This window comes from Mustela nigripes, chromosome X (genome assembly GCF_022355385.1).
Source record: "Mustela nigripes isolate SB6536 chromosome X, MUSNIG.SB6536, whole genome shotgun sequence".
In the NCBI taxonomy this organism is placed as follows: domain Eukaryota; kingdom Metazoa; phylum Chordata; class Mammalia; order Carnivora; family Mustelidae; genus Mustela; species Mustela nigripes.
The window spans coordinates 45,396,182-45,419,625 of record NC_081575.1 but is presented as its reverse complement, the minus strand read 5'-3'; the positions used below and the strand labels follow the sequence as shown (position 1 = coordinate 45,419,625).

Below are 23,444 nucleotides of genomic sequence, written 5' to 3'. Positions count from 1 at the left end.
TCAGGGCTCCATCCTAGGACTCTGAGATCATGACCGCAGCAGAAAATCAAGAGTCAGATGCTTAACTGATTGAGCCATCCAGGCACCCCAAGAATATATTCTTTTGTTGTTGTTAAAGATTTTTTTAAAAAATTTATTTGACAGGGAGAGAGAGAGAGAGAGAGAGCACAAGCAGGGCAAGTGGCAGGCAGAGGAAGAGGGAAAAGCAGACTCCATGCCGAGCAGGGAACCCCACGGGGGTTGAGGGGCTCAATCTGAGGACTCTGGGATCCGGACCTAAGCTGAAGGCAGACGCTTAACTAACAGAGCCACCCAGGCACTCCCCCCAAGAGTATATTCTTAAAGAATGAAATGCTCAGATCTAAACATATACTTTCCAGGGAGTTTGACTGTTCTTTGAAAATTTTATGGTTATTTCATGGTGTTGGAATCTGAGTGATAGTTTACCTTTTCTTCTTTGTACTTTACTGCATTGAATCACTTAGTTATAATTAGCATGCAAGATTTTTAATTTTTTTATTTTTCAAAGATTTTATTTATTAGGGAGAGAGAGTGTGTGTGTGTGTGTGTGCGTGCGCGCGCGCGCGCGCACGCATGCACAAGCAAGGGGAGCAGCAGGCAGAGGAAGAGGGAGAAACAGGCAAGGAGCCCAATTCGGGACTGGATCCCAGGACTCTGGTATCACGACCTGAGCTGAAGGCAGATGCTTAACCAACTGAGCCACCCAGGAGTCCAGCATGCATGATTTTTATAAAAAGCTAAAACTGTTTTCCTAAAAAACAAAAAAGAATATCATGTGCAGAAAGCCACCATTCACAATGTTAACCAAAACTTAAATATTTGGGAATACAGCAAATAAGAAATAATAAAAATCTACATGAAGGAAACTGTATAATTGTACTGAAGGGCACAAAAGGTGTAAATAAATTTAAAAAATATTGGGGCACGTGGGTGGCTCAGTCCATTAAGTGTCTGACTCTTGATTTCAGGTCAGGTCATGAACTCAGGGTCTTGAGATTTAGCCCTGTGTTGGGCTCCATGCTGAATGTGGAGCCTACTTGAGAGTCTCTCTCTCCCAGTCCACTCTGCACATCTCTCACACGTACTGTCTAAGAAAAAACAAAAAAAAAACCAAAAAAAACATGACTCTGGATGAAAATAATAATTTATTATGATGATTTTAATTATTCTCTAAGTTAATCTATGAACTCAATGCAATTGTAATAGAAGCCCAACAGGATTTTTTAAAAATGAAACTTGGGGGGGGGTGCCTGGGTAGCTCAGTGGGTTAAAGCCTCTGCCTTCCGCTCAGGTCATGGTCTCAGGGTCCTGGGATAGAGCCCTGCATTGGGCTCTCTGCTCAGCAGGGAGCCTGCTTCCTCCCTTTCTCTCTGCCTGTGTCTCTGCCTACTTGTGATCTCTGTCTTTCAAATAAATAAATAAAATCTTAAAAAAATGAAACTTGGAACTTTGTTTGAAATGTCCAAACATATCCAAAAACAGTTTGAAAAAGCAGAGCAATGAAAGATTTTTCCTCCCAGACACCTAAACTTGTTACAAAGCTATACTGATTCCAAGTGTGCTATTGAGGCAGTTATATACACATATATACATACATAAATATACATATATACACACACATATGGACACACATGTATATGTACACACACACATATATATCAGCAGAACAGAAAAGTCAATCCATGAAACATGTCTGAGTATAAATAAGAATTCATCATAAGTAGTTTCTTTTATTTTTTTAAAGATTTATTTATTTGAGAGAAATATAGCGATTGGGGGGAGGGGCACAGGGAGACTCCTCAAGCAGACTGCCCCACCTCCCACCCCTCTGAGCAGAGTGTGGGGCTCAAAGTTGGGCTTGTGCCCAGGATCCTGAGATCATGACCTAAGCCAAAATCAAGAGTCAGGTGCTCAACTGACTGAGCCCTCTAGGCACCCCTAGCATAAGTCATTTTAAATTAGTTGAGGAATAATGGACTGTTACATGAATTGTATTGGAATTTGGCCATATATTTGAATATATATATATCTCCCCACATATATATCATATCTATACATATGTGTTTATATTCAAATATACATAGCATATATAACCCAGAAGCTATACAGGAAAAAGTTGATATATTTGACTGCATCAAAATATAAAAATTCTGATATCAAAAAGTACCATAAAATTAAAATGTCAGTGACAGGTTGGGAGAATTATATGTGCAACTTATATAAGAGAAAAATAGTTATTGTATAGGTGTATGCACAAGGAACTACAAATAGTGAGAAAAATATTGCTGAATGAAAAAAACACTCAAATGATATAAACAACTAATGCTCAATGAAGAAATGCAAATGACCAATAAGCATATGCAACAATGCTAAAGATTATAGATATTTAGGAAAATGTTAATTAAAAGGACAACCTCATACATTTTTTTTGTCTCTTAAATTGACACTAATTATTAATTTACAGTGTGCATGAGAGCATGGGGATGGAGTGCTTGTCATGTGCTTGACAGGAGTGTAAATTGCCCGGTGTCTTTGGAGGGCAGTTTGGTGGTATACCGATTAAATATATAACAACTCTCTTCCTTTCTTGGGCAGTACTGAATGTATAAAATCTCATACCTTTAAATGTAAGTAAATTTTATTTATATCAGAATAGCCTAAAGAAATCCTTCCATCTGTGGATATCAGATTTCTCACTGTAGCCTTGATTTTGTTAGACCCAGACCCAGAATAATTTTATGTTCATAAATGGGGTGTTGGGAAATGAAATTAGATAACCAATAGCATAGCTAAGCTATGGAATAGTACATAGCAGTTAAAAATAATAAAACATATTTCAATGTACTGGTATGTGGGTGTGTCTGGGTGGCACAGGCAGTTAAGTGACCGACTCTTAGTTTTGGCTCAGGCCCTGATCTCAGGATTGTGAGATTGAGCCCTGTGCTGGGCTCTGCACTCAAGGTATATTCTGTTATACCTAGGGTATAGTCTGCTATATCCTGCTATATTCTTGCTTCCTCTTCCTTTGCACCTCCACCTCATGCATGCTCATGCATGCTCTCTCTCTCTCAAGTAAATAAGTAAATAAATAAAAATATTAAAAAAATAAAAGTATTGGTATGTAGAGCTCTCTGAGATATAATTTTAAATGGAAAAAATGAGTTCCAAAACCGTATGTTAAATATAATCCCATATATATTTAGTAAGATATGCATATATATATAATGTATAGAAAATAATTAAACATAACAAATTTATAGCAATGGGAAGGTAACTGTACTTTGGTTGAGGATAGTGGACTTAAAGTGGTACTAGTGTTTTTCTGGGTTTGACTCTTATACTAGAATATATTCTTCTGAAATTTGCATTTAATTACAGAAAATAAACAGCAAATAATAAAATACCCTAAGTATATTTCCATCAGGATACAAAGAACTAAATCTTTCTTTTTATCAACCATATCGTATATTTAACATAATGTATTTAACCTTTCCCTTTATGTTTCTTCAGTTTTTTTTTAAACCTTTATGGGTACTGCAATAGATATCCTTTATGAAATGCGCACATATCTTTGAGAAACTGTGCAGACATATACACTGGTTAAATCCTTAGTAATAGCATTGCTGGGTCAAAGCATTTGTGTGATATTATATTTATCATTTAATAGATTTTTGCCAACCCCAAAAAGGTTGCAGTTGAGTAAACTGCCTCCAACAGAGTGTGGGAGTGCACATTTCTTCACAAACCAATCAACAGTATTATCAAAATTCTATCCATCTATATTTTTAAGGATTTAATTATCTATGAGAGGTAGAGAGAGAGAGAGAGAAAGGAGGGTCAGCAGGAGAGGGAGAGAATCTCAAGCAAATACCCTGACATCATGACCTGAGCCTGAACCAAGAGTCAGATGCTCAAACAGCTGAGCCACCCAGGCATCCCTCACATTTCTGTATTCTGACAAATGCCTAGCTGAAACAATATAAGATATAATTGTTTGGATTTGCCTTTCTTTGAAGTTAGCATCTTTTCCTGTTTATAAGTCATTTGTGTTTCATTTCTGTGAACAAATCCATTGAGGTCTTTGGCACATTTTTCTACTGGGTTATCATTTTACTAGTGATTTGTAAGTTTTTAGATTATTACAAATTAGCCACTTGTCAGCCTATGCTTATGGGTTTTGTATTTTACTTGCCTAAGGTTTTAAAAGTTTATGTAACCGATTTCTGAATCTTTCCCTTCGATGGAGAATTTAAGTTGGTTACGGGCGACTGAGCTCAGTAAAGTCATTAGCAAGGTCCTTTGGCACTCTGGGCTCCCTGGCTCCCTTCCTAGTGGGGCCTCCCCCACACAGGGGCCCCTCACAGGGAGAGCTTCCTGCTGGGGTGTCAGATTTCAGCATTCAAAGAAAGAGGCTGCCTAAAGGGTCTATATTTAGAGTATGACTCCCTAGCAGGGACAGCTGAATGTCTGGGGACTAACTTCTGCATACTTTGTCCCTGAGTTCTGGGATTATTCTGAGGGGCTTGTATGGGTGGTGCTGTGAACTTGTATCAGAAGACAGGGAGTGAAAAGGCCTCTCTCAGCCAGTGGTGACTGCTTGGCATCCTGTCAACTATGCTTTTCGTGAGGGAAAAATGGCACAGATTTCAGGGGTGTCGAAGTGATTCACAGTCACCCACAGACTCTCAGCACTGTCTCCGCTGGAAGATGCTGAGCACTAGTGGCTGTTAGGGTGACAGACATACAGTACCTGAACAACAGATTCCGGAGCTATCTCACCAGTGTCATGATTAAATGAAAATTGCACCTGCTAAGCCTCATTTCCATCAGTGGGAGAGCAGTTGGTCCTGTCCAGCGTGTGATGAGACCGATTTGATCTCACGCTTGTGTAACATCCAAATAAAGTCCCTTGAATGGAAAGCAGGTTAATCTGGGAAGTCATCAGTTTTTAGGCACTGGGTTCATCAGGAGTTGGGTCTTCACTCAATCATCCAAGAGTCATCTGTGAGGAAGTTCTCAGACATCTGACAGAAGATCATAGTAAGTTCAGCCAGAACTTCAAAAGTTTGTAAATTTCTTGTGGGGAATTGCCAGTTTTAGAAAACGGAATGTCTTTCCGCAGATCAATTAATAGATTACATTGAAAACGTGCTGGTTTTGTTTAGGAAAATTTTGTACATAAAATGTCAATAACTACTAGTATGTGTTGAAAACTGAAATCGTTTATAGCAATTAACAAGGCACAAAATAATGTGAAGAAATGAGTCTTTTGTTATTTTTATGACCAAATTTTTAAAAATTATTTTTTAATTATTTTTTTAAGATTTTATTTATTTATTTGACAGAGAGAGATCACAAGTAGGCAGAGAGGCAGGCAGAGAGAGAGGAAGGGAAGCAGGCTCCCTGCTGAGCAGAGAGCCGATGCGGAACTCGATTCCAGGACCCTGAGATCATGACCTGAGCCGAAGGCAGTGGCTTAACCCACTGAGCCACCCAGGTGCTCACGACCTAATTTTTAAATGTCGAATGAAAATAACTTGCCTGCATTTCCCAATTACAAAAACAATGAATGCGATTTTAAAAGCAGGATGGGGAGTTGGGGGGGTGGGGGGCGGGAAGAACATTTAAAAAAAAGAAAGTTAAGCATCTACTTGCACTCTCTGCTTCCTTTCCCAACACCCCTACCCTAGCCCATTTTGGTGCAGCGACGACGTACCCGATGGGGAGTGTTAGTCTTACAGCCTAAGAGAGAAAGAGAGGATTCCTCTAAGCAGAGAAAAGGCCAGAACCAAGGCCTGGGGAAGGTGATATGCAGACCCTCTCCAGTAATCAGAGAAGGGCAAAACCCAAGCGCAAGAGGTGAGACCACTCACTAGTCGCGCTTCAGATTGGAGAGGACAGAGCTGAGTGACTAGGCGCTCTGGGGCTCAGCTCGCAGACTGGTGGAGGGGGAGTTGGGAAGAACGGAGGTGGGGGACAGGGTCCGGTAGAGCTCCCCACAGGCCGAAGGGGTGGGAATGGGTGGGCAGAAGCTCGCTGGTGACGCGGGGCCCTCACGTGACCTGGAGCTGCAGAGCGACGCAACCTTCGATGCAGTCGTCACTCGCGTCTGGGTATCGGTTCCCCGCTGTCCTGCGCTTGACTCCCCGCTGTCCTGCGCTTGACGGGCTGGCATTGGGCCCGAGGAAAGCGGAGCAGGTAAGGGCTCCCTGGCCTGCGCGCCGAGACCAGGGCAGCAGTGGTGGTCGGCCTACCCCGGTAGCCAGTTCGGTGATGGGGGACAAAGCGGGTTTAAGTTCCAGGAACCTTCTCTGTGATTGTCCCTAGTCCCCTCCCCCTGCCTCCGTCCGTGCCGGGGAACCTTGGGCTCTGACCAGGCGGATGGCTGGGGAGTGGGGGGCGGGGAAGTGTCTCTAGAGGGAAATGCACAGATTGGGATGTCCCATCCTCTCTGACTCTAATCGCTGACCGCACACGTCCGCCCAGCTTCCTGCTCATTTCAGTGGAAGAGACATGCCACCGTGGCATTTACAGAGAAAATGGTGGGCCTTGGTGACTGGACTGTGGAGTTGGTGGGGGTGGCGTCTGGGAATGCCGGGAGGGACGTTTGATAACCGGGATTCTGAATCCCGAAAGGTGGGTATTGGGATCTGTGTCCGGCGTGCTGGTCCAAGCACTCAGTGCTTTTACTTTCTCCTATCTGATGGACAGTAGTTCCGTGTGGCACTGTTTGTGGCGAGGCAAGGGAAGAAGGAGAGAAGAAAACTGCACGGGATCTGTGGAGGTTAGTGTGAGCATGGCCCCGCCTGTGAACATTTGAAGTTCTTTAGGAATTCTCTAGCACAGGAACTTAGGCGCCGCTGTCTGGTTGGGACATGGGCTGGGGCTAACTAGGGGGGACTTTCCCTAAATCACGTTTACTTGCTAAGCTTAGGGTTTTTAACTTAAATTGTATGTTGAAGACCAGTAAAGACAACAAACTTTTACATGGATGCTTTCATTTGCACTTCAGATACTATTAAGAAAATACAAACTGTTGTATTAAAGAACATTACTTGTTCTTTGAGATAGCCTTTGCCAGGAGGGACAGCGATTTTGCAGAATAAAAAGCCTTCTCACGCCTTGTTTCTTCTGCTGGAGACTCCTAGAGATGGGTTTAAGGGGAAATAGATGGCAGTAGGCTCTGTTTGATTCTAGAGTAGTGGATGGGGGGCTCCATCTCTTTCTCCATTTTCCAGATTCTCCCGCCTGTATGAGCACCTTGGTGAAGGAACTGATGGATTTTTGGGACAAACCTTAGAATCCTACAGGTGGTTTAAAAATAATTTGCCCTGTCCCTTCCCTTTTATTTCTCCTGCCCCCCTTTTACATGCTGCCCCTTTCAGTGCTGGGAAAGCCCCAAGTTCTGCTTTCCAGAGAATGTGTCTCTAGATCTAGTAAGGCAGGTGCCGGAACCCCTGTTTTAGATGCTGGGATGTCACAAGCACTCAACAGTTACCCTCTCCCTTTTCTCTGTTTGTTCCTAGGTCTTCTCCCATAGACTTACAGTAAGGCTGGAAGCCAGGGAAAGGGGGAGACTCACATGGAACCATGAAGGTTTGTGTGAAGGTGGGCAGCACCTGGGGATAACAAGAAGGTGAGCACAGAAGGTGGCTGAGACTTGAGAGGGTCTCAGTATGGTACTTCTGCCTCTTCTACACTCTGCCCCATGTCCACAGTGTCGCTACATCCCTGCTGATTTCAGGGCAGGAAACAGGAGGCATATTGGGGTAGGGGTGGGCTGGAGTGTGACTGAGAGAGGACTAGAGGAGGGCTTTCAAGATGGGACACAATAGCAAACTGGACATGGGATCTGCCAAGGAAGGTACTGGGATCAGGGATCAAGGTGCTTGTGTGTTCTGTGAGGACTTGGTGTCTATTACCCCCTGTTTGTTTGCTTGTCCATAGATCTTCCTGCAGGTCTGCTGTAGGGCTTGAGATTACTGGAGGCAAAGAAACAAGGAGGAAATTGCCCCTGATCAGTATAGACTGGTAAGAGGATGGGAACTGCCTGGGTAGACCTCTACGGTGGGTTGGTGGAGGTCAGCGTGCATCTAGTGTGGTCAGTGTCCAGTCTGGAGGATCCTTTGCCTCTCCCTTTCCCACCATCCCTGTCATGCTCTTGCCTGTATTTTGGTACAGAGAGTGGGATGAACTGAGAGAGATAGAAAGGTAGTTTGATAATATGCCTGTCACATCAAGAACAAAATCTCCAGTACCATCTGTCCCTCCGTCTGTCTGTCTGTCTGTCTGTCTCTAGGTCCACTGATCTCATGAGTTAATAGATCTACTTTAGGGTATATCACCAATCAAGAGAAGGAAAGAGGAGGGAACTGCCTTGATCATTACAGGTTGGTATGAGGATGGGGACCTTCGGGAATGGTGACGAGAATAGGTCCAGTAAAAATCAAGGTCTGAGGGCTTCTCAGTCTCTCCCATTCATAGTTCCTCCCCCACCATCTTTTTCATTTTTCATTTGGTGTAAGGAAATGTGTGGATGTACCTTAGGGGAAAGTTGTTGGGCACTAGGGAGAATGGGAGGGGAGAAAATAAAAAGGATGGAGAGAGAGTTGGCTCATCATCCTCTTCTCACACCATGAACATCATTCCTACACTTTCCTGTCCTTCTGTGTATCTGTCTGTATGAGACACAAAAGTAGAAGAGAAATTTTAGTCCATTTCCTTCCTCCACTTCTAGGTCCACCTCCAGTGGCAGCTGTAGTGGCCTTTAAGTGGCTGAAGACCAGCGCCCTCACAGGCCTACACCCAGACCTACTACCCTCTTTCCCCATCCTGATTGAGCCCCCTGTGCCTTGTTCGTGACTTTACTAGGGGTGATTACATGGGCCGCGTTCAGGAAGTGTGCTGGGTGACTGCAGGACTGGTGATTTGGGCTGGTACCTGCTACTACCTTTACAGATTAACCAAAGGAAGAGTCCAGAGTGTGAGGACACTTGCCAAAAATGGGTCCAAGGTCAAGATGAGGACTGTTGTTGGGGTACAGAACCAGACCCTGGCCACAGGTGAAGCCATGGGTGGGACAGAGACTGAGACTACACCCAAGGCCACGTCTGGAGCAGAAGCTGAAGCAGGAGGGAGGGCTGGGGCTGAAGTAGAGATTACCACCACTGCTAAAGCTAGACCCAAAGCCAGCTCTCAGGCCATGACAATGGCCGAGGCAGAGGCAGAGATACAATCTGAGGCCAAAACAGTGGCCAGAAAAGTGAGCATGACAGAGGTAGTGACTTTGACTGAAGCCCAGGTCAAAGCCGGGGAAGTAGCTATGAAAGAAGCCGTGACCCAAACTGATTCTGAGGCTGGGAGAGTAGTCAGGAGAGAGGCTGTGACCCAGACCAAGGCTAAAGTTTGGCCACTGGCTGCCAGGGCAGAGACCAAGAAAGAAGTAATGACCCAGACCAAAGTGGAAGCTCGTATACTGGCTGAAAAAGAGACGAACAGAGTGACGGTGACCCAGAGTGAGGCCTTAGGAGTGACCAGAGAGGTGGCCAAGATGGGTGCCATAAATAAGACTGGAATTGTGGCTGAGACCAAGGCAAGAGCCCCGGAAGAGACTGTGAGTGTGGCCAAGAGTCAGTCTGAGGCCAGGCCTGGTAACACAGTTGATGCTAAGGGAAATCCTAATGCCTCATCCAGGGCAGAAGTTGGAGCAGACATGAGGTTCTGTACACCATCTCAGGCTGTAACCAAGAGCCAGGTCAACAACGTGCCTGGTGCTGGGGTTGAGGTCAAGGGGAAACACAAAACCGTGTCTCGGGCAGAGTCTAGGGCAGACACGAGGGCTTCTGTCCAGCCTCAGATTATAGCCAAGACCCAGGCTGAGGCTATGCTTGGGGCAAAGGTTGATGCTGGGGCTAATACCAATGCCCTGTGTAAGGCAGGGGCAGGGGCAGATATGAGAGTTCCTATGCAACCTCAGACTGCGGCCAAGAAACAGGTCGAGACAGTGTTTGGTGCCAGGGTTGATGACAGGGGAAATACTGATGTCACATCTAAGGCAATGGCAGGAGGTGACATGAGGGCTTCTGCTCACCCTCAAGCTACAGCCAGTGCTCAGGCTGAGGCTACACTGGAGACCAGGCTTAAAGGTAGAGGCAACTCCAATGCTCTGTCTAAAACAGGGGCCAGGGCAAACCTGAGGACCAGTTCCCAGGCTGAGGCCTTGCCTGATGCCAGGGTTAAGACCAGAGACAATCCCAATGCCATGTCTAAGATGGGGGCTGGGACAGACATGGAGCTCTATACACAGCCTCAGCCTGGGGCCAATGTCCAGGCTGATGCCTTGACTGATGGCAGGATTAAGGCTAAAGGCAATGCCAACACCATGTCTAAGGAAGCAGCTGGGACAGACACAAAGGTACAGTCTCAGGCTTCCACCAAGAGCCAGGTTGAGACCTTGCCTGGTACTCGAGGTAAGACAAGGGGGAAAGGCAAAAGCAAGCATAAAGCAGGAGTCGGGATGGAAATGAAAACCAGCGTGCAGCCTCAGGTTGGGCCCAAGACCCAAGCTGATGCTTTACCCGATTCCAGGGTTGATGGCAGGGGTGATCCTAATACTATTTCTAAGTCAGGGGCTAAGGCTGAACTGAGGGCCTGTGGGCAGCCTCAGACTATGGCCAGTTCCCAGGGTGAAGCCTTGCCTGGTGCCAAGAATAAGGTCAGGGGCAATTCCAATACTATGTCCAAGTCAGAGGCTGGACCAGATACAATGGGCTCTGCCCAGCATCATGCTGTGGCCACTTTCCAGGATGAAATGTCACCTAAAACTAAGAATAAAGTCAAGGGCAAGCCCAACGCTATGTCTGAGGTAGGGACTGGGCCAGATTCAATATGTTCTGTCCAGCCTGAAACAGATACAGCAGGCTCTGCTCAGCCCCAGACTAAGGCCAGTTCCCAGGGTGAGGCCTTGTCTGGACCTAAGAATCAGGTCAGGGGCAATCCCAATGCTGTGTCTAAGGCAGGGACTGGGCCAGATACATTGGCCTCTGGACAGCTCCAGGCTGTGGCCAGTCCTCAGGGTGAAGCCTTGTCTGGTAATAAGAGCAAAGTCAGGGGCAATCGCAATGTTGTATCTAAGGCAGGGACTGAGTCAGATACGATGTGTTCTGCCCAGGATGAAACAGATACAACAGGCTCTGCTCAGCCCCAGGTTGTGGCCAGTTCCCACAGTGAAGCCTTGCCTGGTACTAAGAACAAGGTCAGAGGCAAGTCCAATGCCATCTCTAAGACAGGAGCTGGGCCAGATACATTGTGCTCTACCCAGCTCCAGGCTATGGCCAATGCCCAGGGTGAAGCCTTGCCTGGTACCAAGAATAAGATCAGAGACAAATCCAATTCTTTGTCTAAGGCAGGGGCTGGGCCAGATACAGTTGGCTCTGCCCAACTCCAGGCTGTGACCAATGCCCAGGGTGAAGTCTTGTCTGGTACTAAGAATAAGGTCAGGGGCAATCCTAGTGCTGTGTCTAAGGCAGAGGCCAGGGAAGATGCAATGGGCACTGAAGAGCCTCAAACAGATACAACAGGGTCTGCCCAGACCCTGGATATGGCCACTTCCCAAGGGGAATCCTTGCCTAGCATCAAGAATAAAGTTAAGGATAAATCCAGTGCTGTGTCTAAGACAGGGGCTGGACTAGATACAGTGAACTCTGTCCAGCCTCAGGCTGTGGCCAGTTCTCAAGGTGAAGTTCTGCCTGGGACTAAGAACAAGGTCAAGGGAAATTCCAGTGCTGTGTCTAAGACAGGGGCTGGGCCAGCTACAGTGGGATCTGCCCAGCTCCAGGCTGTGGCAAATGCCCAGGGTGAGGCCTTGCTTGGTGTCAAGAAAAAGGTCAAGGGCAACCCCAGTGCTTTGTCTAAAGCAGGAACTGGGCCAGATTTAGCAGGTTCTGCCCAACCTCAGGTTGTGGCCAATTCCCAGGGTGAAGTCTTGCCTGGGACTAAGAACAAGGTCAGGGGAAATTCCAATGTTGCATCTAAGACAGGGGCTGGGCCAAGTACAGTGGGCTCTGCCCAGCTCCAGGCTGTGGCCACTTCCCAGTGTGAAGCCTTGCCTGGTGTGAAGAATCAGGTCAGCAGCAATCCTAATGCTGTGTCTAGGATAGAGGGCAGAGCAGATACAACAAGCTTTGCCCAGCTTCAGGATGAGTCTAAGGATGAAGCCTTGCCTGGTGCCAGGAGTAAGGTTCGGTGTAATCTTAGTGCTTTGTCTAAAGCAGATACTGGGCCAGATATGGTGGGCTCTGCTCAACCACAAGCTGTGACCAGTTCTCAGGGTGAAGACTCCTCTGGCACTAAGAATAAGGTCAAGGGCAATCCCAATGCTGTGTGTAAGGGAGAGACCAGGGAAGATGCAGTGGGCTCTGCCGAGCTCCAAGTTGTGACCAGTTCCCAGGGTGAAGCCTTGTCTGGTAATAAGAGTAAGGTCAGGGGCAATTCCAAGGTTCTGTCTAAGACAGGGGCCAGGGCAGATGTGAAGGGCTCTGCTTGGCCTCAGGCTGTGGCCATTTCCCAGGGTGAAGTTTTTTCTGGTACTAAGAATGTCAGCATCAATCCCAATGCTGTGTCGAAGGCAGAGGTTGGGGCAGATACAGTGGGCCCTGCCCAGCCTCAAACAGATACAACAGGCTCTCCCCAACCCCTGGCTGTGGCCAATTCCCAGGGTGAAGTCTTAACTGGTACTAAGAATAAGGTCTGGGGCACTCTCAGTGCTGCATCTAAAGCAGGGATTGGGCCAGATACAGTGGGTTTTGCCCAGCCCCAGGCTGTGGCCAGTTCCCAGAGTGAAGCCTTGCCTAGTGTCAAGAATAAGGTCAGAAGCAATCCCAATGCTGTGTCTAAGGTAGAGGCCAGAGCAGGTACAACAAGTTTTGCCCAGCCTCAGGCTGTGTCTAATTCCCAAGGTGAAACCTTGTCTGGTGCCAGGAGTAAGGTCCAGGGCAATCCCAGTGCTAGGTCTAAGGCAGGCACCAGGCCAGATATAATGTGTTCAGACCAGCCTCAAAGAGATATAACAGGCACTGCCCAACTCCAGGCCATGTCTAATTCCCAAGGTGAAAACTTGCTTGGTGCCAGAAATAAGGTCAGGGACAATCTCAATGTGGTATTTAAGGCAAGGGATAGGCAAGATACAGTAGGCTCTCTTTCACCCCAGGCCATGGCCATTTCTCAGGGTGAGGCCCTCCTTGGCGCCAGAAGTAAGGTCAGGGGAAATACCAATGCTGAGTCTAGGGTAGAGGCTGGGGCACATATGATGGGCTCTGGCCAGCCTCAGTCTGCAGCCCATTTCCAGAGTAAGATCTTGCCTGAGACAAAGGACAAGGCTATACCCAAGTCTGAGGCAGAAGCCACAGGAGATGAGGGTTATGCAAAGCCCAAGGCTGAGGCCATGCTCACTTCTGAGAGTGGGAGTGGGACAGGTACTCAGACCTGCAGTAAGACTCGGCCTAGGGTCCATGACTATTACTGGAATGGGATTGGTATTGAGGATTGGATTGCTTCTGAGCGATGGATCAAATTTAGGTTTCAGGCCAGGGATGGATACTGGGAGAATAGCATGTCTTGGGCTGATGATGAGAACGAAGCCAGTATTGAGTCCTGGAGTGGAGCTAGTAATAAGTCTGATATTAGGTCCTGGGCTGGAGCTAAGGCTGAGAATGAAGCTGGTTTTCCATCCTGGGCTGCAGCTGGGGACCAGGCCTGTGGTGGGCTCTGGGGTGGGAGTCAGGCCAGTAGGGGTTCTTTGTCAGAGGCTGGGGACATGGCCATTGGAGCATCCTGGATTGGGACTGAGAACCAGGTCAGTGAGGGTTCTTGGGCTAGCACTGGGAACCAGGCTATTGGGGAGCCCTGGGCTGGAGGTCAGGCCAGTAGGGTGTCCTGGGCTGGAGAAGATGCCATTGGAGTGTCCTGGACTGGAGCTGAGGAACAGGCCAGTGGAAGGTCCCAGGATGGTGCTGGAATTCAAGCTAATGGAGGGTCTTGGGCTGAAGCTAAAGCTGGGAATGTGGCTAGTATTGGGTATTGGCCTGGGGATATGGACCAGGCTAGTGGAGGGTACTGGGTTGGGACTGGTGGTCTGTCTGGTGGATCCAAGCCTAGATTTGAGGATCAGGCCAGTGAAAATGTGACCTGGGCTGACACTGCAGACCAAGCTAGTGGAGGCTCCAGGCTGAGACCTATGGACCAGTCGGGTGGTGAGTCCTGGGCTAGGGGTGGGGAACAGGCCAGCAAAGGTTCTAAACCAGGGTTTGTGGACCAGTCTAGTGTTGGGTCCTGGACTACCATTGGGAATCAGGCCAGTGGAGGATTCTTGGTTGGGACTATGGAGCAGGCCAGTGACGGGTCCTGGGCTGGGACTAGTGATCAGTCTGGTGGTGAGTCCAAGCCAAGATCTGAGGATCTGGCAAATGAAGAAGCATCTTTGGCTAGGGTTGGTGGCCAGCCTGATGGAAGGCCTAGGTTGGGGCCTGAGGACCAGTCCAGTGGGAGGTCCTGGGGTGACTCTGGGGACCAAGCCAATGGAGGGTTCTTGGCTGGGGCCATGGGCCAGGCCAATGGAGGGACCTGGGCTGTACCTGGGGATCAGGCTGGTGATGTGACAAAACCTAGATTTGAAGAGCAAGCAAGTGGAAGAGGGTCTTTGGCTGACAATGGGGGTCAGGCTGGTGGAGGGTTTAGGCTGAGTCCCAGGGACCAGTCCATTGCAGATTCCTGGGCTGGCACTGGGGACCAGGCCAGTGAAGAATGTAGATCAGGGCCCGAGGATCAGTCCAGTGGATGGTTCTGTGCTTGCAGTGGGGGTCAGTCTAATGCAAGTGGGACCTGGGGTGAGTCTGGTGGCCATGCTATTGGAGGATCTAGACTAGGGCCCATGGTCCCATCCAGTGGTGGGTCCTGGGTTGATACTGGAAGTTGGGTCAGTGGAAGGTCTTGGGGAGGGACTGGAGATCAAACTAGTAGCTGTCCCAAACCTGGATTTGAGGATCAAGCCAGTAAAGGAAGGTTCTGGTCTGGTGTTGAAGACCAGGCTGTTGGAGGGTCTAATCCAGGGCCTGCAAACCAGTCTAGTAGTGGGTCCTGGACTGGCACTGGGAGTCAGGTCAGTGGAAGGTCTTGGGCTGGGGCTGGGATTCAGGCTGATAGCTGTTCCAAACCTGGATTTGAGGACCCAGCAGGTAGAGAAGGCTCCCAGGCTGGCATTAGGGACCAGGCTAGTGGAAAATTGTGGGCTGGGTCTAGGCCTCATAATGAAGCCTGTAAAAGATCGAAGCTGGGGCTTGAGGACCAGGCAAGTGGAGGGCCCTGGGCTAGGGCTGGTGACCAGGCCAGTGGAAGACCCCAGATCAGTGCTGAGATGGAGGCCAAAGAAAGATCCTGGTTTAGGACTGGGGGTGAGACTAGTACAGGGTCTTGCCTCAGGAGAGGGGAAGAGGCTGGTATTGTATCCAAACCTGGAGATAAAAATGAAGCCAATATTGAATCCCGATCGGGGGCTAAAGAAGAGGCCATCCTTAGTTCCAGATTTGGGGCTGAGGATAAGGCCAGTATTGGGTCCTGGATCAGCTCTGAAGAGGCAGCCTGTATGGATTCCCTTGTGGGGGCTGAGGCTGGGGCTGAGGCAGAGGTCAGGAAGGAGTCTTGGCTCTGGGATGGAGATGCAGCCACTACGGGCTCTAGACTTGGGGCTGAGGAAGAGGCTTGCATGGAGTCGTGGACTTTGGCTGAGGATGTAGATGAGGATGAGCTAAGTAGAGCGTCTAGCCCTGATATTGAAGAAATCAGTTTAAGGTCCTTGTTTTGGGCTGACAGTGAGAGGAGTAATGAGTTCAGACCCAAGAGGGAGAGAAATGTCAATTTTGAGTGTGGAGCTGGAGATAAGGCCAATGCCAAGGGTAAGCTTGAGGCACCAACTGCTGGTGGAGTTGATGAAAGGTCTTGGTTCTGGGATGGTAATGAAAACATAAGTGAGGACAAATCTGCACCTAAGACTAAAGCCAAAAAGTCAGCTGAGTCAAGAGGCACATATCCATCCATGGTCCCAGGTGCAGGAATGGGGTCATGGGCAGGAGCCATGATCTGGACGGAAATGAAATTTCCATACCAAAATAAGTCCTGCTTCCCACCTGAGGATGAGCTCAGAAAGCAGATCAGGTATGAGGAGAAAACTCAGCCCTGGACCTGTCGCTGTAAACGCGAAGCAAATATGGATCCACGAGAGCTTGAAAAACTCATTTGCATGATTGAGATGACTGAAGATCCTTCTATTCATGAAATAGCTAATAATGCTCTTTATAACAGCCCTGAATATCCCTTTTCCCATGAAGTCATTCGTAATGCAGGTAGAATCTCAATTATTGAAAGTTTGCTCAATAATCCCTATCCCAGTGTTAGGCAGAAGGCTTTAAATGCACTGAATAACATCTCAGTGGCTGCTGAAAATCATAGGAAGGTGAAAACATACTTAAACCAAGTTTGTGAAGACACAGTCACCTATCCCTTGAATTCAAATGTACAGCTGGCTGGACTAAGACTGATAAAGCATTTGACTATTATTAGTGAATATCAGCATATGGTTACAAATTATATTTCAGAATTTCTTCGTTTGTTAACTGTGGGAAGTGGAGAAACAAAAGACCATATTTTGGGAATGCTTTTGAATTTCTCTAAAAATCCATCTATGACAAAAGACTTACTTATTGCCAATGCACCAACATCACTGATTAATATCTTTAGCAAGAAAGAGACAAAAGAGAATATTCTTAATGCTCTTTCACTATTTGAAAATATAAATTATCATTTTAAAAGAAGGGCAAAAGTATTTACCCAGGACAAGTTCAGTAAAAATTCCCTTTACTTCATATTCCAACGACCTAAAGCTTGTGCCAAAAAGCTCCGGGTCTTAGCAGCAGAGTACAGTGACCCTGAGGTGAAAGAAAAAGTTGAGCTATTATTAAGTAAACTCTGATTAACTGTATGTTCCCAAACAAATCTGAGTAATATTTTGGTTTTGCAGTCTGGAAGTAATGCACATTGTAAATTGCATTACAACTTTGAAACTGATGTTACTTGTGATGGTCTGTAGCTGGATCACTTTATGAACATGAAATGTACTGAAAATACATGTGTTGACTATTACCTTGTCTGGACTGAGATATTTTTAGTATGCTTCATGAGCAGAAACTGACCTGATTCTTCATGAGTAAGGTAATTTTTGGTCCTTTGTGTGGACTTGTGTTTCTACATTTGAGACTATTTTTTATGTTATCAATAAAGTTGTGTGTTTTAAGCAGAAAAAAAGAGACACATTTTTGTCCTTGAGTTTATGATCTATTTGGAAAGGCAAGATGTATGGAAACAAAAACATACTAACAAAACTACAAGCCTCTGTCCAAATCCTTCCTGTCAGTGCAGAAATGTCTTCAGGCAGCAGTTCTGAGGCAAAGTTGTGCAGAGGAGAGGTATGTTTAAATAAGCTGGGCTTGAAGGATAGGATAAAAATGGGGGTGGGAGAGCATTGGAGGAGGGTGGAGTGGTGGGAAGAAAGGCATGGAGGTGGAAATCCCAATCCAGAGAGGAGGCTGGCCTGCCCAAAGTTCCGAGTGTGGGGAGAGGAATGACGGGAAATGTAATCCATCAGTCTGGGAGAGCACCTTCATGCAGAATCCCTGATTGCTAAACCTGGTTATTTGAATGTTACTCCTTCCACCCTTGGGAGGCCCCAAAGCCTTCTGTGCCCAGAGGAATGAAAATGAAAGGAAAAGGATGTAGCTGATTTGTGTGCAGGTTGGGTCAGATTTGGGATGGGGAAAGGAGTGACCACTGGAGATTGGAACACCAGTTAGGAAGTCACTGCCATGGTCCAGGCATGAGATGATAGAAGTGTGAGACTTCACTACTGGCCACAGGAATGGCAAGGGGAGAAAGGAAGTGAGAGACTCTTTGAACAAAGAAGTGATGGAACATATCTTGAGGGCATACAGAGAAGGACAATTTTATTTTAGGGTCCTGGTAGCACTTCATTGAAAACACTCTCTTTCTTGGCCAAATCTGGTGTCTATGTCGGTAAATACATTAGTTATTTTTTGAAATAATAAGAAAGTATAATAGAAGAAAGAGCAGTATTTAGTGCTTCTATCAGGTTTCTTTTAGAAGGTTGACTAAGGCAGGGCCTTTATGGGATCATTGAGAGTAATATTGGCATCAATACTGTAGAAGACCCACCTCTCTCCCACCCTAGAGTGTGGTGAGGGTGTGGTGGGAGGGGCACTCTCAAACTGGGCTGGTAGGAGCATACATCCATACAAGGTCCGTTTGGGTACATGTTTCAGAAGTCTTTAAGATGTGTGTGCTCTTTGAACCAGTAATCCTACTTGTAGAAATTTATCTATAGAAAACGATCAAATAATTGGCTCCTACAAAGCTGTGCATCTTCGTAGTGTTTGAAGAGTGAAAACATGCGAATGACCCAAGGGCCTCAAAATAGGCACTTGGTAGACAAATTAGGGTGTGTCTATACATTGAAACATTTTGCAGCAATTGAAAATGGTGATAGACATCTACATTTATTTACTAGGAAACAAATTAGCATATAATCTTAAGAGGGGGAAAATAGGCTACAAGAGCACATGCTGTACTTTTTATAAAGAAAAAGTATATATATTCAACTATCTCATATATAAGCTTTGGTGTATACTCTGAGACTATGGGTGTTAGGTTAATGGGTAATTTTACCTGTTTTTTACTCACTTGTATTTTCTGATTTTCATACAATACACAACAGGAGTTTTTGCATAATTTACCAAGAGGAAGTGGATGGATTTGGGCTAAGCAGACCTGTCAGTAGCACTTCAGGGAACCAGAGCAGAAGTATAAATAAATAGAGGCTCACATACTGGTGTCTAGCTATTTGGAAGGCATAAATTAAAATTTTAGTAAATAAATAAATATTTAAATAAAATTCTAAATATACATGTAAATGTTTGACAATTTAAATCCTATTCACCATTTTAAAAGTAAAACTGTTGTCAATTCTATTATTCAATGGCCACTAAATTTCTAGTGGAAAAAATGATGTCATGCTTGTGGCAGATTCTGCAATCTGCTGCCCTAATCCTCCTTCAGGAACAAAAAGGTTATTATTTAGTTGCTAGGAGTGCTGCCAACAGACAGCCCTCAGCTGTCATCCCTTTTCAGGAATTGCCTCAACTGGAAAGTCACCTCCCCAAAGGTCGTGACTCCTTCCTGGGGTACTTCCAGCCAATGGATGATTACCATGGCCTTCTTGCCACAAAAGGGACAGCTTAACTTCTCCCTCTGTCCAATCCTGCTTCCTTCTCTTCCCTTCCACAGATTCTGATCTCAAGAGCACTCCCTAATAAAAGCCCTTCATGCTGAATTCTGAGTCTGCTCTCCAGGAAGCCAACCTACAACAGTTGGTATGAGGAGTAGTTCAGGAAAGCATACACTGTGGTGAAATTTTGAAGATGAATCACCTGCTGCCCAGCTGGCAATGAGGACCCCATCGCTGATGGTAGGTGGAATAGAGAAGCATCTGGAACAAGTGACAGAGGAATTATTAGAGCTTTCACTGACGGCAAACTGGGATGGCACTGGTGGAAGGGGATGTATTAGCTGGTTCTATATACCAGAATTTTGAGAAATATGTGGGAAATATTAACTATAAGGAAGTCCAGAAAACTGGATAGCTATTTCTATGCCTGACTTCTAGAAAAAAATAATGAAAAGCCAAATTAAATTAGTCAACAATTAAATGCTATATGTGAAAGCCAGAGGATTTCATTCATAGCATATAAAGAGGCCCTCATCTTTCCCAGGTAAAGGGTAGAGAAATCTGAGGACCAAGCCCAGTACTTACTCAAAGCAAGCTTTGAAGAAAGTTAAAATCCCAACTAAGAAAAGTGCTATGCCAAGATCAGGGCCCTGGTTAGGAAGGGATGGGACCCCGATACATGGGATGGGGACTTCTGGATTGACATCCCTAAAAATCTTATATCCTCAGATTTTCCTGGAGACCTTGAGTGTTCAGAAGTGTCCCACTCCTTCCTATTAAGGGCTAGTGCTTCACTTTGTTTGATCCTGCAGAGCCCTTTCTCCTGTAAGATAATATGCGTTTCCCTCAGAATCTGCCCCACTTCTCATCTTGGCCCCTGGGCCTATATATAAAGTTAAGTCACAGCGTAACTTCTCTGGGGTTGTCCTGGGCCTAAGAAGGAAGGAAAGGGACTACCCCAGGAAGAAGCTATAGGACCTAGCCAGCGTGTACTAGCAGGTACTGAGGAGGAAGGATGGGACTGAATTCTGAGGGCCTTGATCAGGGGAGCTGGAATATAAAATTGAATAAGGGAAAATTAATTCTTTTGTGAGTTCTCTCCCAAAATACAGTATTTAACACCCTGGGAAGGACACCAGGAGATTACGTGAACTCAACACTAGAACAGCTTCTCAGAGTGCAGGAAAAAAAAAAAAAGAATTAAGAGAAGTATAAATGCCCAAGTTGTCATAACAGAGGGGAGAGAGAGGATTAAAGGCTCAGGAAAGTGGGAGTGATAGAATAAATATATTGTGTATTTCCAGAAAACCCTCTGGAAGACTGTATTCTGCAGGAGGACCCCAAAGGCACACTATTTACTAAGGCTATAAGGAAGGCACTGGTGAGAGGAATGGCAGAATTGCTAAGAAGTTCCCAGTAGGAGAGGATGTTAGAGAATGGGGATCACTGATAGAAATGGTGATGGCCTGAAACAATAGAGGCAGGATGATTGCACATAACCATCACAAGTCTGGTGGATGCAAATACCATAATGCACTATAGGTGGAGGCAAGGGGGCTGATCCTCAGGGAGCTGTGGGGATGGTTAATAGAATACAGTGCTCCTGGTGAATAGATGGTTAAGAGGTAGTTAGTAGACTACATGGTTAATATAACACAGTGCCTTGGGGAAAATAAGCCAAGGGTCTGTACTCAACATGAACCACCAAAAGAAATAAAAGATGGTCAGGAACATGAAGGATGGTGTCTCAGTAAAAAGTCACAATTCCTTGCTCAGCTTCTGATCCTAAGTTGGTTTTTGAACCAGGGTGCACTGCTTGAAGGAGAGGCTGGGGTGACTTGGAAGAAGAACCCTATAACATACATGTAGTCATGATTCCTCTGGTCCTTCTATTTATGCATGTAACTGTATGCAGGGGAAAGAAGAATACCCAAACATTTTGAGGACCAATGGACACTGGTTATGAGTTGATATACCGAGTGTACCCAGAGATCTAAAATGTCATTTTGTCCCCCTTCTTAGATTAAGGGCAGACAGGAGCCTGGTATTTAATGGACTTCTGGCCTGTGTTGGGTTCACAGTGGATCCACTGGATCCATAAACCTACCTGGTGGCTATATTCCTGATCTCTGAATGTCTAATTGAATAGATATTTTGGTATTTCCTACATTGGTTTCCTGACCTGTGGAGTCAGAGCCCTTTGTAGATGAAAGCAGAAGTTTCTGAAACTGCCCTCACCCTCCCTGGCCAGGATAATAAATGAAAACATATAGCATCTTGGGGAGGAGGGCAGAAGTGAGTGCCACCTTTGAAGACCTAAGGGATGCTGGGAAGTGGTCCCCATCATATCTACATTTAATGCACCAGTTTGGGCCCATAAAATGTAGGCAGAGCCTGGTAGATGACAGACACTGCAAACTCAACCAAGTAGTGATACAAGTGCAGCCACTGTGTCAGATATAATATCTTTGCTAAAGCAGAATAACATGACCTTAGATACCTAGTAATTAACTATTGATTTGGAAAATGTAGTTTATCCCTGTCAGAATAAAACATCAGAAGTTCATATTCAGATAGAATAGATAACAGTATACATTTATATTTTTTCCTTAAAGGTGTACTAATTCTCTTGTCCTCTGTCCTATTATAGTCTGGAGATATCTGGACCATTTGAATACAATACGAATAGTCCACTATGTTGATGACATCATGCTAATCGGACCAAAATGAATAAGAAGTGGTTAGCATGTTGGAGGCGTTGGTGAAACATATGTACACCCCATTATAGGAGGTAAGCCCTACAAAGATGCATGGGCTGGCTACATTAAGTGCAGGTTTTTGAGGTTGAATAACCCAAGGGTCATGCCAGGAGATCACCTCCTAAATTAAAGGACAAATTATTGCACACATTATTTCCCACAAAGTAGGAAACTCAACATCTGTTAAGCTTCTTCATATTCTGGAAAAAGCACATTTCACACCTGGAATTACTGTTTCTACCCGTATACTGGGTGACACAAAAAGCTTCCAGCTTTGAGTGGAGCCTAGAGCAAGAGGAGGTCCCATAGCAGGTCCAGGCTGTGGTTTCAAGTAGTCCTGTCACTTGCTCTGTACAATGGAGAGGCCCTATGGCATTAGAGTTATCTGTGTGGGCAAAAGATGCCACAGGAAGTTTTTGATAAGCCCCAGTGGGGAGGTCAGAACTTAGTCCAGAATTTAGGTTCTGGAGCAAACCATGCCATGTATAGTGGAAAATTATATATCTTAAAAACAGCTCCTCACATGCTACTATATCCTGATAGAGAAGGAATGCCTGGCCATAGGACATCAAGCTAAAACTTGTCCATCATGAACTGAATGCTGTCAGATCCCCCAAGGTGTAAGGGTGGGCAGGCCCAGCAACAAGATGGAAGTTTTTCACACAGGATCAAGCACAAGCAGGACTGGAGAATAAAAGCACCTACACAGTCAGCAAGAGCAGATCCTCCATGATAGCAGATCCTCCACTAATGCACTAGCATCATTCATTCACTATACACCTGTGGCCCCTTGGGAGATCTCTTTTTTTTTTTTTAAAGATTTTATTTACTCATTTGAGAGAGAGAGAGAGCGAGCACTCAAGCGGGGTGAGGGGCAGAGGGAGAAGCAGACTCCCCGCTGAGCGGAGAGCCTGATGTTGGGCTCCAGGATCATGATCTGAGTTGAAGGAAGATGCTTAACCAACTGAGCCACCCAGCAAGTATAGCAACACCAGCATGAGAAAGACATGGTGACCGGGAATGAGGGTCTGGGTCATACCACCAAGGAAACCACCAAGACCTTAAGACTGATGGAGATCTGTAATTGTCAGTGGAAGGGGAAAATGATTATCTGTAGCTTTGAGGCCAGCTGCAGTACTAAGGGTTGTAGTTTGTCCTAAGTTTCTCTTAGGAAGAGAGGGACCCATCAGACTCCTGGAAGAGCTGATCCCAGAATATAGTGAAATGGATGTAGGAGGCTCAAGGGTTGGACTGTGGTGGATACTGCAATACCTTTCCCAGAGCTCCCTTTAACAATTAAGGCCTTATTACTTCAGGGA

At 45.9% G+C, this 23,444-nt stretch overlaps 1 protein-coding gene across 8 annotated transcripts in view; it reads left to right on the top strand.

Moving 5' to 3' along the window:
- Positions 1 to 5,978: 5,978 nt before the first annotated feature.
- The window catches only part of ARMCX4 (armadillo repeat containing X-linked 4), a 36,063-nt gene continuing 18,597 nt past the window's right edge, over positions 5,979 to 23,444 (top strand). For 2 of the 8 annotated variants that reach the window (XR_009401418.1, XR_009401417.1), the window contains exons 1-6: positions 5,979 to 6,219; positions 6,733 to 6,805; positions 7,548 to 7,657; positions 7,969 to 8,052; positions 19,426 to 19,606; positions 22,017 to 22,157. Coding sequence is in view for 6 of the 8 variants with exons in the window: in XM_059385944.1 (XP_059241927.1) it covers positions 8,903 to 17,041 (8,139 nt within the window). In the remaining 2 variants the exon portion in view is untranslated. Of the gene's footprint in view, positions 6,220 to 6,732; positions 6,806 to 7,259; positions 7,332 to 7,547; positions 7,658 to 7,968; positions 8,053 to 8,320; positions 8,412 to 8,758; positions 17,376 to 19,425; positions 19,607 to 22,016; positions 22,158 to 23,444 lie in introns of those variants that run through there. The other 6 variants (XM_059385944.1, XM_059385943.1, XM_059385945.1 and 3 more) reach the window with 6 other exon arrangements.